At 47.0% G+C, this 15,428-nt stretch overlaps 1 protein-coding gene and 1 long non-coding RNA gene across 10 annotated transcripts; one reads left to right on the forward strand and one right to left on the reverse strand.

Annotated features, from left to right (window-relative positions):
- Positions 1–3,701: 3,701 nt before the first annotated feature.
- Positions 3,702–6,022, reverse strand: LOC135401151 (uncharacterized). 9 transcript variants are annotated; one of them, XR_010424742.1, is made up of 4 exons: positions 4,670–6,022; positions 4,257–4,551; positions 4,064–4,120; positions 3,702–3,995 (listed from the first exon to the last, which is right to left on the reverse strand). XR_010424742.1 is itself a non-coding variant. In XM_064633397.1 (4 exons), exons 1-4 carry the CDS (start codon positions 4,788–4,790, stop codon positions 3,945–3,947), a joined length of 360 nt encoding a protein of 119 aa, XP_064489467.1. In that variant the 5' UTR covers positions 4,791–6,022; the 3' UTR covers positions 3,702–3,944. The 9 variants fall into 9 exon arrangements, 4 of the variants coding, with proteins under 4 accessions (XP_064489467.1, XP_064489448.1, XP_064489457.1 ...); XR_010424738.1 differs by having other exon boundaries at positions 4,257–4,557; XR_010424734.1 differs by having other exon boundaries at positions 4,257–4,562.
- A 126-nt stretch (positions 6,023–6,148) lies between these two features.
- LOC135401176 (uncharacterized) lies at positions 6,149–11,451 on the forward strand. Its single transcript, XR_010424744.1, has 3 exons — positions 6,149–6,339; positions 6,461–6,561; positions 11,174–11,451. It is a non-coding gene; the product is annotated as an uncharacterized LOC135401176 (long non-coding RNA).
- Positions 11,452–15,428: the final 3,977 nt, after the last annotated feature.

Consider the following 15,428-nt stretch of genomic DNA (forward strand, 5'->3'; position numbering starts at 1 on the left):
TGGCAAACCAGGGGTCACTCAGCGAGCGATATACACCTGGGAGGGTGACTGAGCACTCCTCAATGCCACAGTGCGAGCCAGTGAATTATAAATAGGGTAAAGGCCATTAAAGAAATAAGTAAATTATGCTTGACGTGTTTGAAATTCAAACTTACAGATTAAGTTGGCTTCTATGGCTGCACGTAGAGAAACAGATAGTCATGGAACGATGCGACAGCACCAGACGACACGTGTTTCGCCGTGTTTGCGGCTCGTCAGCCCTGGGTACCCGCGCATCGTTCGGGATTGGTAAACCAGGGGTCACTCAGCGAGCGATATACACCTGGGAGGGTGACTGAGCACTCCTCAATGCCACAGTGCGAGCCAGTGAATTATAAATAGGGGGAAAAGGCCATTAAACAAATAAGTAAATTATGCTTGACGTGTTGAAATTCAAACTTACAGATTAAGTTGGCTTCTGGATGCTCGGGATTGGCAAACCAGGGGTCACTCAGCGAGCGATATACACCTGGGAGGGTGACTGAGCACTCCTCAATGCCACAGTGCGAGCCAGTGAATTATAAATAGGGGTAAAGGCCATTAAAGAAATAAGTAAATTATGCTTGACGTGTTTGAAATTCAAACTTACAGATTAAGTTGGCTTCTATGCCTGCACGTAGAGAAACAGATAGTCATGGAACGATGCGACAGCACCAGAGGACACGTGTTTCGCCGTGTTTGCGGCTCGTCAGCCCTGGGTACCCGCGCATCGTTCGGGATTGGTAAACCAGGGGTCACTCAGCGAGCGATATACACCTGCGAGGGTGACTGAGCACTCCTCAATGCCACAGTGCAAGCCAGTGAATTATAAATAGGGGGAAAAGGCCATTAAACAAATAAGTAAATTATGCTTGACGTGTTTGAAATTCAAACTTACAGATTAAGTTGGCTTCTATGGCTGCACGTAGAGAAACAGATACTCATGGAACGATCGTTCCGCGCGGTGGAGAGGGAAGTTAGAGCGGGAACACCTGCCGCGCGGGAGAGTGTATTGTCCTTGTGTTTTGTGCATAGCTCACCATATTTGATGTAACGGAGGGAGGTCACGCCGGGCCCGATCACGCGCACTTTAAAGTCCCTCCTTGTCGTTAGAATGCATTGAAAACTTCCAGAGTAAAAGCTGTGCGAAAATAAGACAGATGTCTCATTCCAGAGGTAATGGAAACAAAAGTGCCTCGAGGAGGCAGCAGATACCGATTGTTTTGTGTCACTTTTTCACTGTGCAAGCGCCTCAAGTGAGCGGACATCCGCTCTGGTACTTACACGGGCGATCACACAACTGCTTAGGGAGGGCACTAATTTCCGGATGCTTACTTCCCATTCAGCATTGCCACCAGTAAGCAGAATAAATGGGAACTGTAAAAGAAAAGCAATACTCGTTCCATCTTCGTTCCGGAAGCTGTAATGAATATTTTCACTGAAGGTCACGGTAACACGGAAGTTGATTACGACACAGAACGCGCATGTAATCATCATATCTGCAAGCTCTTCACGCGATGCAATTAATTTCCACTGGCTCACAGCAGCACGACCCTTTCTAGCGACGCGCGTAATATATTAGAAACTTTCTCTCGGATTTCATAATTCCCTTTGTAATCCTGAAGCTTTTTATACTTATTGTTTTCACCTGCTGATCGAACCAAATAGTATTTTTACGCTATGACAGTGGAAGTTCATCTGTACGAAAGGGATTCGGAAAACATTAGGCATCATAGTATACGTGCAAAACGCACGATAATTAGGTGCAGAGACTAAAATAGGATCAGTGTAGCGTTACAAAAAACGAAGGTATATGTATGTAAATTTGTTTTTTAACGCTTTGACATAGTTCACCTTTGTTGCTTCAACTGTGTAACGCTTAAAGCTTCTGCTGACACTGGGGTCAACGTGACGGGCATAATGCCGGCATCCACCGACGCTGCTGACAGGAATGGGAGTGTGGAACAAAGCAATTAATAAGTAACAAAGTAAGCCTTCGGACGCGTTTTGATATATGCCGCGAATACCGACTCTGACGTCACTGTCTCATTAATTAGTGCTAACAATAGAGGTGGCGCGATGGTACTTCCTTTCTGGGCTTAATTATCGATACAATTAGTGGCGCTTCCGCTTTCGTGCATTCCGTATTTTGTTTCCTCGCTTTTGCAAATCATTCCTTGTTTGTGAAAGTGTCCGAGCCTGTGTTCGCTCTCGAATGACAACAGAGGTGCCGACCACTTATCTCTATGTATAATGGCTGGATCGCGCATGTGAGAGGGGCTCGTGGGGGAGAGGCGTGCATTCGGGCCGCCATGTTGGAGGGCCCACTTGCGCCGGCTGCTCCCATAGGAAACAATAGGAAGCGATTTGATTTGAAGTATTTATTGCGGTTTAAACAGGCATGACATGCCCTTTAGTTTAAAGGAAATTTTAAAAAATACGGGCAGCCCCGCTTGAACTAAATGCAGACGACAGAATGCGTTGGGCCAACCAATATGGCGGCCGGTGACCACGCTGTGGAGCACCCTATCCGCGATCCAGCCTATACTGTAGAGATCAGTGGTGCTGACGGACGATAACGATGTAATGGATGGCGTAGCAGAAAGAAGGTCCAAACACAACTGTGAAATTTGAACACTTGGCACTTTGCACGGTAGGGCGGACTCATCGGGACGGAACGGGATGTGGGGCCGGATTCACAAAGAGCTCGTTTCGACGGAATCTGTCGTAACTCCGTCGTACGGGAAAGTTACGACGAAGTGTAGATTCACGAAGGGCGCGCGTCGCAAAATCTTCGCAGCTTACGGCGGAATCCTGCGAGAGCTCCCGAGCAGTCTTACGAAGAAAGATGGCGGCGTTATTTGGCAGCGGTGGATTTGGAGACGGGAAACAAAGACTCCGTAATACGCGCCAACGCATTGCACTTTGCCACAGAACCTTCCAGACCATCCCAGACAGAACCTTCGAGACCAAGTGACATTGAGGCACTTTTTGCTTGGTAACCTTCAACAAACGCTTCAACTTTGTGCTCCGTAAAATCGGGCCGCAGGGTTTTTAAGCATCCCCTACACCCCGCTAAAACACCCCCAACACCCCTCCAAATTGTCTGCAAGAAAGGCAAAAGAAGCCATAAAAGCTGCAAAACTGAGTGCCACACACCGTTTACAAAACACCCTCACCCACCACCTCCCCGAGACGAACATACTGGGAATATATTTGCTGTGTCATCGAACGCGTTTCGCCTGTGATTGCATGGCATCCATTATGGCTACCGAAAGGCCGTGAGCACGTGCAGTAACAAAAAATTTGGGGACGAACAACTTCGTCTTCTTCTAATGGGACGACTCTTATTGGTGCGATCACAAATTTTCGTCATCGTTACAATAGCGAAAACATAGTCTCGCACCCTTTGGCTGTTTGTCTCCGAGGTGCACGTGACAGGAAGCGAGCAACTTCCTCTTCCTCGTCAAAGGGGGGTACCCTATCCACTACGATAGCTTTGTGAATCGCGCTTACGACGCCGTCGTACGCGCGTCGCAGGCTACGACGTCTTAGCGCATCTTAGCGTAACTTACGATCGCGTTTGTGAATCCGACCCCAGACCCTTTAGACAGACATACATTGCATTTATCCACTTCTCAACTATTCGTGATGCTGTTGATATTGACACCGAAAACCTAAGCGAGATCTTGAAGAGGCACGTTTAAACAAAGCCGAACCAAAGTTAACATTATCTCCTGAAATTTCGTCAAAGAATTGCAAGATGTATGGTGGACATGGTTCTCAACCAAATCGAAAACTGTAAGCAACATTGCATAGTTGGGAAGTCCAGAGTAAAACTTCACTGCAGAAGAGTCATTCTGAAAATACGCTTGTGTCATTTCTCGTATGTGCCATATGTGCCTTCAGCTTGTAGACCTCGTGGTTTAACCTTCGGATTTCTTCTTCAAGTCGGAGAATATCAGCCATGGAGATATCTGCAAAAATGTGAACAGGTCCTGTCAGTTATCTAGCAATGAATTGCTACGCACAACTTGAAACTTACCCGATGCAATTGCCTTGTCATGTGAAAGCGCATCCTGTAGTTGCCCGTCTTCATCATCTGCAAATGGGTGATCCACCGAAATGTCTAAATCAAAATTTCACATCATTTAAGTCACCAAAGCATATCCTTTTGCAAATTATCTGGATTAAAGTACTTAACATGTTAGTAAGTTTAATGGTAAGATGACCACTACCTCAACTGAGTCCACACTCTGATGCTTCTGTGTCTGTACCAGCACTGTCAGCCACAGGCACATTTTTGAGTTCTGTGAGGTGCCTTGCAACTCCTGCCTGGCATGCTGCCCTATTCTTGCGCCTACTGTATCTACATGAAATCGCAATGACACAGTATGAGATATGCATGAAGACAGACACAATGAACAAGTACCAGGTACCTGTCTAAATTACAGTGCAGTCACTTGTTGTGACCAAGCTGGACGCTTGGTGCCCAGTACGGGTTGTTGACATCGTACAGAAGTGGTGGTTCACCTGAAACTGGCCTAGTTATGTTCTTCTAAACTCTAGCTGTCGCTGCCGCTCATATCAGGTAAAGACTGAATACTTTTGCACGTAATGCGAAGCATACCAGATCAAAACATCAGCTCACCAGATATGAAGTGTTTGCTGCAAATTCTGTAATGGGTGGCACTTGCTTGCATGTCTTTTCGGTTGATGCGTGAGAGCCACTCGTCGCTCCTCCTCTTCTGCAACATTTTCGTCATCGTCATTTTGCAAATATTCGTTTACCAGCGACGTCTCACGTGAATCCTCGTCTTCCTCTTCTCTCTTCCTCTTTTTCTTGCGGAAACTTCTCTCGTTACAACCGTAAATAGCGCAGTTTACCATAGCGTCGCGTACAAAAACAAATACCACGAGGACACAGTTCAGCTAGCTGCAGAAGCGTGACCACCAGTGGGCGGGACCACATGTGCATGACGTCATTGCGTGACGTGCAGTGACGTGACATGCTCGGAAGCTCCTCCCACTGATGGTCACTTTTCGTGCTAGCGGCATTGCAAGATGACAAACTGCGCTATTTTTCGATGCGACAACCATAGTTTTCATAAAAGAAAATGTGAGAACGACAATGACGAAGCGCCTTTGGGATAAAAGAGGGGTACGGACGCGTCCGGATTTCAACACTAGAATGCTAGATAAGTCCGGCAGCTGCGCCGAAAAGTGACCACCACCATGGAGTCCAAACGGGTTCGCTTGACGTCATGTGAAAACACCCTATACTATTCGCGAAAAACGCAAGCTCATATATCTCGGTGACTGTCGACTTCGAGGGTACAATTAAATTTGCGAATTCTTTGGCGGTCTCGAAAAACGCGAAAAATCATGTCGCGCAAAAAACAAACAAATAAAAAACACACTTTTAGAGTAACTAACAAGTCACATTCAGCACAAGATTACGACCATCACTTTCGAGACGGATGCAGCCCTTGTAGCTGGTGTAGCACACTTTACCTTGGTAGCGCGGCTATTTGTTTCCGTGGTGGATTCCGAACGCCAGAGTATGCACATAAACACATCTAAGTGGCCCTAACTACTAAGACCTTAAATGCTGCTCTCACCCAGCACAGTATTGTTGACTAGGGGAAACGATGACACATAAACCGAGTTTTTGCACCAGAACCCGAATTAAAGATTGTATGGACATCTTGCTCCCTCTTATAGTAGCCCACAAAGTCTGCCGATTGCTGTTCCCATTGCGAGGTGGCTTCGTTTCTCTTCTTCACTAGCGTCCGTGGCAGTGTGCACTCTTCTCGTTTGTTGAAATGCCAAAAGTGAGTTACAAACAGAAACTTTGCAAGGAATGGCTTCGGGACCCTGTGCTAAGGTACGGTTCAGAACGGCGGCAGATTGGACGAAACGGTATAGTGCTGGTTCTAGTACTTCGGTGTGGTGCTGGCACGCGAAGAGCTGCTTCGAGTACGACCTCCCCGGTACGACGACGAAGAAATGAACGAGAATGCGAAGCACGCTCCAGAACACGGCTCACGGCCATTATCTCATTGGTAGAAGAAGAAGAACACCATACGCAGAGGTGAAATTACATAAATCTCAACGTGTTCATGCACTTTTCAGCGTTGAGCGGTTTTAGCGGCTTCTTCGCAAAATTTAGCGGATTCTACCGGAATCGGTTGGCTACTTTGGCGGATCATTCGTCTAGAATGTTGGCAACACTGCAAAGCCAAGCCCTCCTTCCATAAACAAGAATCTGTGTGCGGAAAACATGGCGGGAAAGTTGTGCATCTGTGTTACAGAAAACTTGTACGTATTGTATTTTGAAGCCATTTTGTATACTGTTTGATGCTACACTAGTTACACGGGCAATGTTGCTGAAACTGTCTCACTTGAGGTCTACGACATGTACGTCTTTTTGCTTCCAAAGGTGCAAGCTCGCATTAGCCTGAGTCTGGGCACACAGAGGGACGACAGGAACACACGACTCGCTTTGTTCTTGCATTTTTTCACGGATGCCAATTAGTCACGGTGAGCATGATTGGACCCGTATATATGTATTATAGAACTGAAAGCAAAGGCTGACAGCTACGCATCCTAAGCGTTATGCACGCAAGCCCTGCTTTCCGTTTGTTCAGGGTTGATGCGCATTACAGCCATTACACTGGATAGCACGAATCACGTGGCTCATTGGTTAGCGTGCTGGCCATGTCACGTCGAGACTGGGAGGTACCCGGGTTCGAATCCCGGTGCCGACTGTGGTGTCTGGGGTTTTCCGTTGGTTTTCCCTTAGAAGTCGGCCCATGACGCACATTCCTCTAGGGCGTCAGTCGAGACGTTGCCCACCGCTGTGAGGCCTCCGGAAAAGCACAATAGACCCATTTCAAAAATGAGCGCCACCTGTTGCGCTTTCGTCGAACTGAGCTGCGCCGGCCATGTTGCGGGAGAAGCCGACGCGGTTACTTCCCACTATTCCCTCTGGAGCAGACTGCAGACTAAATCAACCTATGACCTGTTGTGAATTTATATTTGTTTTTCTCTTCGTTGAAATGTGTAAATGATGTAAAAGTACACATTTGACATTTATTTGACATTATTCACATTTGAATCTTTCTTTTCAAGTGTTTATTTGTTTTATACTTGACAGTCAGAAAATATAGGCAACAGTGTTTGAAAATCAAAATGTGTCAGCTTAGGCTACACAACAAAATCAACGCACCGTGTCCCTGAAATTGCCATTTGCCCGAGAGCTTGGTTGTTCTCGTGATTTCTCCTTAGTGAATCAGCGACAAAAATTGGGCGGGTGGTATAACACCATAAAAAATTTAAACCCCCAGTGTTGGGGTTCATGGTTGTGGACAATGATGGGAAGTAGTTAACTACATCTAGTTAAACTACTGCATAGTAGTTAAAAAGTTGTTAGAAGCTATCTCTGGGAATGTAATTATAACTAGTAGTTAAACTACATTTTTCTGTACTTAACTACAGCAGTTATGTTACTGCGGGCTACAACTACTTCGCATTTTATGACCTGTTCTCCAACCTGCTTCGGAGCTCTTCCCAAGATTGTTTAGGATGGGCGAAATAAAATTTTCTGCTTTGCGCGTCACATGCCGGTATAAGAAACCAACAGCATGGTTAACTGGAGAAAAGGTTTACTGTCATGAATTCTACTAACTGTCTCGCTTGAGCTGGGGTCACTAAATAGAGAGAGAACGGAGTAGCGACACTGAGCCACGCCGGTGAGCCAGCCCGCCATCTTGGGTCCGGTGCGCCTGCGTCGCCTAGCAATGGGACGCCAATCTGCCCTTTCTCCGCCGGAGAACAGCGCGCAGTCGAGCCAGCTAACAACCGAGGTAACCGATTTTGGATGGAGGGGACTCAACATGGACGGCGCGTTCTTGGAAAGAGAAATCACGTGATACGATCAGCCCAATCGCGGACACCGAAAAGTGCCTCTGGCGAGGAAAAGGAATGCTATACCCTATACCCCTAATTATTGGCTCTAGGTTGCGCTGCTTAGCGGCTCTAACAAAAGGGAGGAAATCTAAAGGAAAACTAAACTAAAACTAAAGGAAAAAGGAAAGATGTCTTTGTAGCCAAACCGAGGACACTTCCAGACAAGAAGCCTAGGAATGCTGAGCTATAGTTGTGTTCAACTTAAGAAGGAAAAGCAGCCTAGTGCGTCACCTACATGAGCTGTTGGAGATAAGGAGATACAATAGCGCGCCAAGAGAAATACTGCAGCGCCACCAAGCGCCATCAGTAGGGGAGCGCCGCGGCGCAGTGTCATTGGCCGGTCCTAACAGCCAATAGACCGTTTACAGCAGCAAGTTGCTTCGGGCGCTAATAGATGGCGCCACAGTAGCCACGCCATTGCTTGCCTCCTGCGAGTGCCTTTGCCTATGTGAGTGCTTCCGACCTTTTTTGCCGCTATGCTACAGTTCTGTGCAAAATCTGAAAAAGCAGAGGGAAGACCTGTTCCGTGATTGAGTGTAGAAACTGTGACAGAGATCTGATCGTGTGGGACGAAGCTGTTTGTTAAATTCACGACCCGTCGCTATACAAAGACTGCCCGCGTTCGAGGCATTTTGCAATGCACGGGTTTCCACAAAGAGAGAAAAACAAGCTGATTTGACAACGGTAGGTATCGAATCTTCAGAGGAAGGATTTCAAATCGGGAAGGATTTCAAGTCAGCGAGGGTAAGTAATGCAGCCCTCAAATTGGCGCAGCATTTCTGTGTGAGCCCCAAACTCTGCTGTAGGCGTTGGCTGCTGCTTGTGAGAATAAACTTCCCCAATAGTAGCAGGGGTCACGTTCCTCGCAGTTGAACCGTTCCACGTACATGCCTTGTCAGTGCACGAAGCACTCGTGAGCCCCTTGTTTGTCGCCTCTACAACCTTGATGACCAGTGTACAAATATGACTGCACCTGCTGCTCAAACCCGCTTTACATGTGCATGCTGCCGCCAAAGTGGGCCCGAAGCGAGTCTCTCTACACGTTCTGCTCACTGTTTGTGTCGACCTGATGTCGGCCTTTAAAATTCATACACCATCGTTGCACTGGCACAGTACTACACCGACATGGCCGCTGTCAACCAGCTTCCTTGCGTTTGCGAATTCTCTGTATTTCAGCGCAGGCTTTCCGTCTCCCTCTAGCTCGTTGATCATGTGGTTGTATACATCTGAAATCAACAATAAAAGTATGCTACTACATAACGACAACATAACAGCCCTTACATGCATATCTTTCCCAGGTAGTTGTAACAACAAAATTATAAAACACTGAAGCTTTCCTTTAGTGGCTACAAGCTCTCATGTACCCCAACTCTTGCGATAAAAACCAAGAAATCACGAGCTTACGATATTACACTACGAACGTACCCACAACGTAACGTATGCCCAACAAAAGAAGAGAAAAAAAAAAACGCCGAAATATATAGTAACTCGAGCACAGTGGGGCCGATCATGTGGGACGCACGAGGACAGAAATGTCACTCTAAATCAAGGCAAATCACTCACCTGAGCGTTGAAGCTTCGGCCAAAGCCTCATGACATCCTTCCATCCGGAATTCATTGCAAAAAGTTTAAAATCGTGGAAAGCGTCTCTGGGTTGCACCGCCGTACTACGTGCGCCATGTCAACAGGCAGTCGAAAGAGAAGGCAAGCAGTGGCGCGCAAGGTCACGTGCGCTAAGATGGCGGCGCCCAGATAACTCTACTGTAAACGGTCTATACGGAAGCAGAGTGATTACATTAACTCGCGCAGGAAGGAGCGTGACCTCTCTGTGTCCAAAATAATGGTGCCGTGATGTTACACGTAAGGTTCGTCTGCCCTGTATCGCGACATGCTGCTCGTGCCGCAGGGTATTACTGCGGCTAATTTCGACCACCTGGGGTTCTTTTGAGGTGCGCCGGAAATCTCCAACACGCAGTGCTGGAAGCAATGTTTAACTCCCCCACACTGCTACCATCCTCGGCCGGGATCGAACCAGTGACTGAGTTCAGCAAGCCAACAATATTACCGTCTGAGCTACCGTGGCCTGCTCTCTGTGTCCAGCCATATCCTACATGCGGCGCAGTAATATTTTGAAAGCTGACGGGCTAGATGTCTTCTTCTTCTTCTTAGAGGGGCCGTAAACAGGTACAAAAGGTGCACATTTTTTTGTGTTATATTAATGAAATTTATGCAGTGAAAACTCCTTGCAATTACTAACGCTCAAAAACAAAAGGCGCTTGCATACGGATGAAATATTCACTGCACTCTTTCGCATTTTAGCTCCGCCCCGCGCTCTAACTTTACGTCATTTTGACGTAGCGCTTTCATCGCCAATTACGATCGAGTGTTCCACGTATGATTTTATTTCAAATGGGGAATTGGACTAGATGAACGTTAATCCTCTTCTATTCAAAATCTAAACAATTACAGCCTCAAACTGAAAAAGAAATGCGTTTAATTTAGGTATCATACGCGCACTACGTTTTCTGGGCAGTAGCACACCACGAGCGCGAATGAATATCCGGGACTACAGTTCCGGAATCTTAGGTATGTGCGCGATGGAACATCTTCGTCATCTTCGAATGGTTCCGACAACTGGGCTGCCGTACTTTGGTTTGAGCCACGCGGCATCGCGTCACTAGCTCGCGTGGTACAGTGGATAGCGTGCTGGCCATGTCACGTCGTGACTGGGAGGAACCCGGGTTCGAATCGCGTCATGTGATAGCAGCCCAACTGTTGACGTTTGCGCCAGCCGTAGATGTTGAAGATGTCATGACGTTGAAATTCGGAACCACGGAGCGCAAAACGTCGATTCACACAAACAAACTGAGCGCTCCGACTCACAGCTGATAACGAAGTATGTTTATTGGCTGGTAATTTGAAACGTCATGTGCGCAGCTCGGCCCCCCGATTCGACGGCAAAACGCTACGTAGCCATGTAACGTATGCGTGGTGGAGAGAGGCTCGCTGGTTACTCATCTTTGAAAGCAGTTATATGGGTCAATGAGCTGGCACGAGCCGAACGAAATGTATATTTGGGTATTATGATCTGCGCTCTTTCATGGGGTATCATTATTTCAGAAATGTTTGGTGGCCTGTTTACGGCCCCTTTAAGTTGAACACGACTAGAGTCACATTTACCCAGGAAGGGCTCGAAGGATGCCACGTATCATCTTTGAAGCGACCACACGGAACAGCGGCAGCGGGCGGGGAGCCGTCGAGCGACGGGCTGAGATCCAGGACACGCCGCGCTGATTAGCCAGCGATGCTTGCAGAAGCATCTGTTCCCTCGCTCGCATCAACTTCATGGACGGATCGACGACCTTGGAGAAGCTTCTCTACTTCCTCTACTTCACCGACGCGCGCTTTCTACAATGTTCGCCGACTGGGTCATTCCACGTCAAACGTCCGAGTAAAAAATTTGACCATCGCAGATATTGTTTTAAAAAATCAGGCGGTGTTGTTATGATAAGAAAACATTACTGATCATCTTTCTGCGCGTTAAAAATTTTTTTCGCCTTGAAATTTGAATATGAAATTGACGGAATTGCGCAGAACCGCACCTTTCAAAAACTAATCGCGCTGCGTAATGGAGAATGAAATTGGGCATATTTTTGGACGGGATGGCAGCTGAGATAATGATGCTAGCACCTGAAGTCTCAAAACGCACTGTGGACATGTTCCGTGCAATTTCAATGGCACGCAAAACACTGCCAAAATTGCAAACTTTGCCATTTTATTTCACGCACATGCTGAACACAAGAGCGTTTGAAATAATTTATAGGCAAGATACTGTAGGGGTGTACAGGATTAAAAATTGCCGTCCAGAAAAACGGAGGACAAGTTATCGAAAAAAATACGTTAAATTGTCATTTTTTCTGAAAAACGGTAAGTTTGGCTCGAAATATCGAAAATGGTGGGCCGCGCAAAATACGAGGGAAGCTCTCTGAGATAGTATCAGGTGCATTGAGCGCTCTGAGAAAGTTTCAAAAAGGTATTATTTTTTGTTTCCGAAAAAATAATTTTTGAAGGTTGGCATGTGGAGCGCTCTGTGCCGCCGAACAAATGTCACGGAGAGCTCCGGCGATGCAGCCGATCGACGGCGCATCAACACTTCAGTCGTCTGCTAAGAGTCGTCTGCTACATGAGTGGGCTTCGTAATGCAGTTTCGGCAGCTATGGATGCTTTCAGAGAAGTTTCGTCCCGAGAACTTCCTGTTGCAGCAAATGACCACTGGGATGGCAAGTTTTAACATCTCTTTGGCACACCTTTACGTTTCGCGACGTTTACGGTCGTTTTATCGAATTTAGAGCACATGGTACTGTCACAAGCGCAACTAAAAACAGACGGGGCTCCACGTAATATTTCTGCCACGCACAAATTTAGCACAGTGCCTGCCAAACTATAGCTATATATCACGAAAGTCAGAAATGTAATTTCAGTTTGGCCTATCCGTTTGTCGCGAGTTTAACTGTCACTTCCAAAGTTCATGCGCAAGATTAACATTGTAAATGTTCCCATTTCGCAGGAGCTGCGTGTCTCCCGCGTGTTGTTTTGGGCCAGGAATGTGCCATCGCACTGTCTATTCTGAAATCATGTTGCGTAACGTTGAGGATCTTCCAGAAGTAGAAAGGGAACTGGTAATACTTCGAGCGAAGGCAGTTACTTCGCGATTGATATGTGGTCATCATTACGAGGTCTACGTTAGGAAGTACCTTATTAAGAGATTAATTAGAAGTTAGTAAGCGACCGTATTTGCACCCAAGACATGCATGAACCCATTTTCTCAACATGAATCTCGTCGAAAAGGAACAAAGGTGATCTCGTTGCAGCTTGCGCGAAAGCTGCCTTACCTGAAGCTGGTGCCTGGGAACAGGCTTTGTACCCTGTGCTACATGCAGTGTTATAAGGCGAAAGGCGAAAGTGGCGAAGAAGAATTGTTGCGAGAATCGAATATCGAAGTGTTGAGTGCCTGGCAGAGCGACACTGAGGCCGGCCCAAGCACATGCCCCGGTGCAGTTGGCGATAGTCCTGTAAACAGACAACAGAACGCCAAGTGGCGTCACGTGCACAGCGAAGGAAAAAGCTGAATTGCAAGGGCCGCTAACCTCAGGAGAGCAGGATTCCTCAGATTCATCTGACGGTGCAACAGGTAGTATAACTGGCAGTCGATCATCTTGGAGGAGGGTTACAAGGCGCTGATGGGCGATTTAAAGCGAAAGTTCGGAACGGAGGGCAGCCGTTCGAAAAAGGCAGCAATTCTTACACTTGCGCCGAATTCATGGTCCCTTGATAGCACCATGGCACTTTTTGGAGCCCCAGAAAGGCTCGTGCGACAAGCCCGACGCCTGAAGGAGACACACGGTGTTCTAAGCGAACCGAAGCCCAGGACAAATAGGCCGCTCCAGGAATCAGTGAAGGCCGCGATTGTAGCATTCTACGAGGACGATTCCATATCCTTGTGTCTGCCGTGCAAAAAGGACGTACTTCGCGGCAAACAAAAACGGCTGATGCTCCTGAACCTAAGAGAGGCGTTTGAACTCTGGAAATCTCAAAATACGGAAATGAGGGTTGGGTTTTCCAGCTTCACTGCATTGAGGCCACAGTGGTGTGTTCTCGCCGGTGCAGCTGGAACTCACACTACTTGTGTATGTCAATACCACCAGAATGCAAAGCTCATGATACACGCAGCAGGGTTGAAGGAAGATTGCGAAAGCTTAATATCCCGAATCATTTGCGACGTGCACAACGAACATTGCATGACTGGGAATTGCGATCGATGCCCTGGAATGGCAGCCCTAACAGACCATTTGAGCAGTACCAGCCTGCACCGTCAGGATTCTACAGAACCAATTGTGTACAAACAGTGGGTGAGTGGTAAACGCTGTAGGCTGGAGACCTTCAACCTCCCAGCGGACGACTTCAAGGAAAGAAAGCGGAAGTCATCAGTGAGCTTGCGGCGCACCACTTGGTCAGCAAGTCGCAGGCATACTTGCGCGACCTGAAGGGCCATCTACCCGACACAGATGCCATCGTTGTGATGGACGTTGCCGAAAATTATAGTTTGATAGTGCAGGACGCGCCGCAAAGTTTCCATTGGGACAGCTTTCAAGCAACTGTTCATCCGACATGCATCTACTATCACGAGCAAGGCGAGGTCGACGGTTCTCTCCACGTGAAATCCTACGCCATCATTTCAGATCATCTCACACACGACAACCCAACAGTGTACGCTTTTCAGAAAAGTATCATAACGGAGATAAGATGTGCTATCCCGGGTGTAACCAAGATTCACTATTTTTCCGATGGGACAAGCTCTCAACAAAAAAAAAAAAAAAAAAAATTCGTTAATCTCTGCCACCATGCTGACGACTTCGGGATCGACGCGACATGGCAGTTCTTTGCTACATCGCACGGCAAAGGGCCATGCGATGGAATTGGGGGCACCCTGAAGCGGTTAGCTAAAAAGGCAAGCCCTTAACGACCATTCACGGAGCAGATTTTGACTCCAGTACAGCCGTTCCGCTGGGCACAAGAGGCGCTCAAAAATATCACTCCTATCTGGGTTTCGGATCTTGATGTTCAGAAAGCAAGTGAATTCCTACAGCACCGGTATCAAAACGCGTCGCCGATTCCAGGCACACGCCGCTATCACAGCTTCGAACCAGTTGATAAGCACACAATCAATGTTGGACTAACGTCGTATTCTAAGAAGCAACGGTTCCCGTCAGTACGAGGACCTGTACCGGACGACTGAAATAATGATGCGCCGTCGATCTTCTGCGGCGCTCGCCGTGACGTTCGTTCAGCCGCACAGGCCGCTCCACGTGCCAACCTTCAAAAATTATTTTTTCAGAAACAAAAAATAATACCTTTTTGAAACTTTATCAGCTTGTTCAACTCACCTGATACTATCTCTGAGAGCTTCCCTCATATTTTTCTGCGGCCCACCATTTTTGATATTTCAAGCAAAGCTTACCGTTTTTGCGAAAAAATGACAACTTCACGTATTTTTTTCACCAACTTATTCTCCGCTTTTCTGGACGGCAATTTTTAATCTTGTACAGCCCTACAGTATCTTGCCGATGAAGTATTTTCAGCGTTCTTGTGTTCAGTATGTGTGTGCAATAAAATGGCAAATTTTGCAATTTTGGCAGTGTTTCGCATGCCATTAAAATTGCACGAAACATGTCCAGAGTGCATTTTGAGTTCTCAGGTGTAAGTATTATCGTTTCAGCTTCCATCCAGTCTAAAAATGCGCGCAATATCTTTATCCATTACGCAGCGCGATTAGCTTTTTGAAGGTGCGGTTTTGCGCAATTTCGTAAATTTCAAATGCAAAGTTCAAGACCGAAAATTTTTTTAACGAGTTGAAACTTCATCAGTGATGTTTTCTTATC

Source organism: Ornithodoros turicata, chromosome 1 (assembly GCF_037126465.1).
Source record: "Ornithodoros turicata isolate Travis chromosome 1, ASM3712646v1, whole genome shotgun sequence".
NCBI lineage: Eukaryota > Metazoa > Arthropoda > Arachnida > Ixodida > Argasidae > Ornithodoros > Ornithodoros turicata.

Coding starts and splice junctions, on each gene's coding strand:
- LOC135401151 (XM_064633367.1), bottom strand. CDS start 4,790: ATGACGATGACGAAAATGTTGCAGAAGAGGAGGAGCGACGAGTGGCTC. Junction 4,388..4,669: donor CAGCAAACACTTCATATCTG/GTGAGCTGATGT, acceptor GATTTCATGTAG/ATACAGTAGGCGCAAGAATA. Junction 3,996..4,063: donor TGACAAGGCAATTGCATCGG/GTAAGTTTCAAG, acceptor ACATTTTTGCAG/ATATCTCCATGGCTGATATT.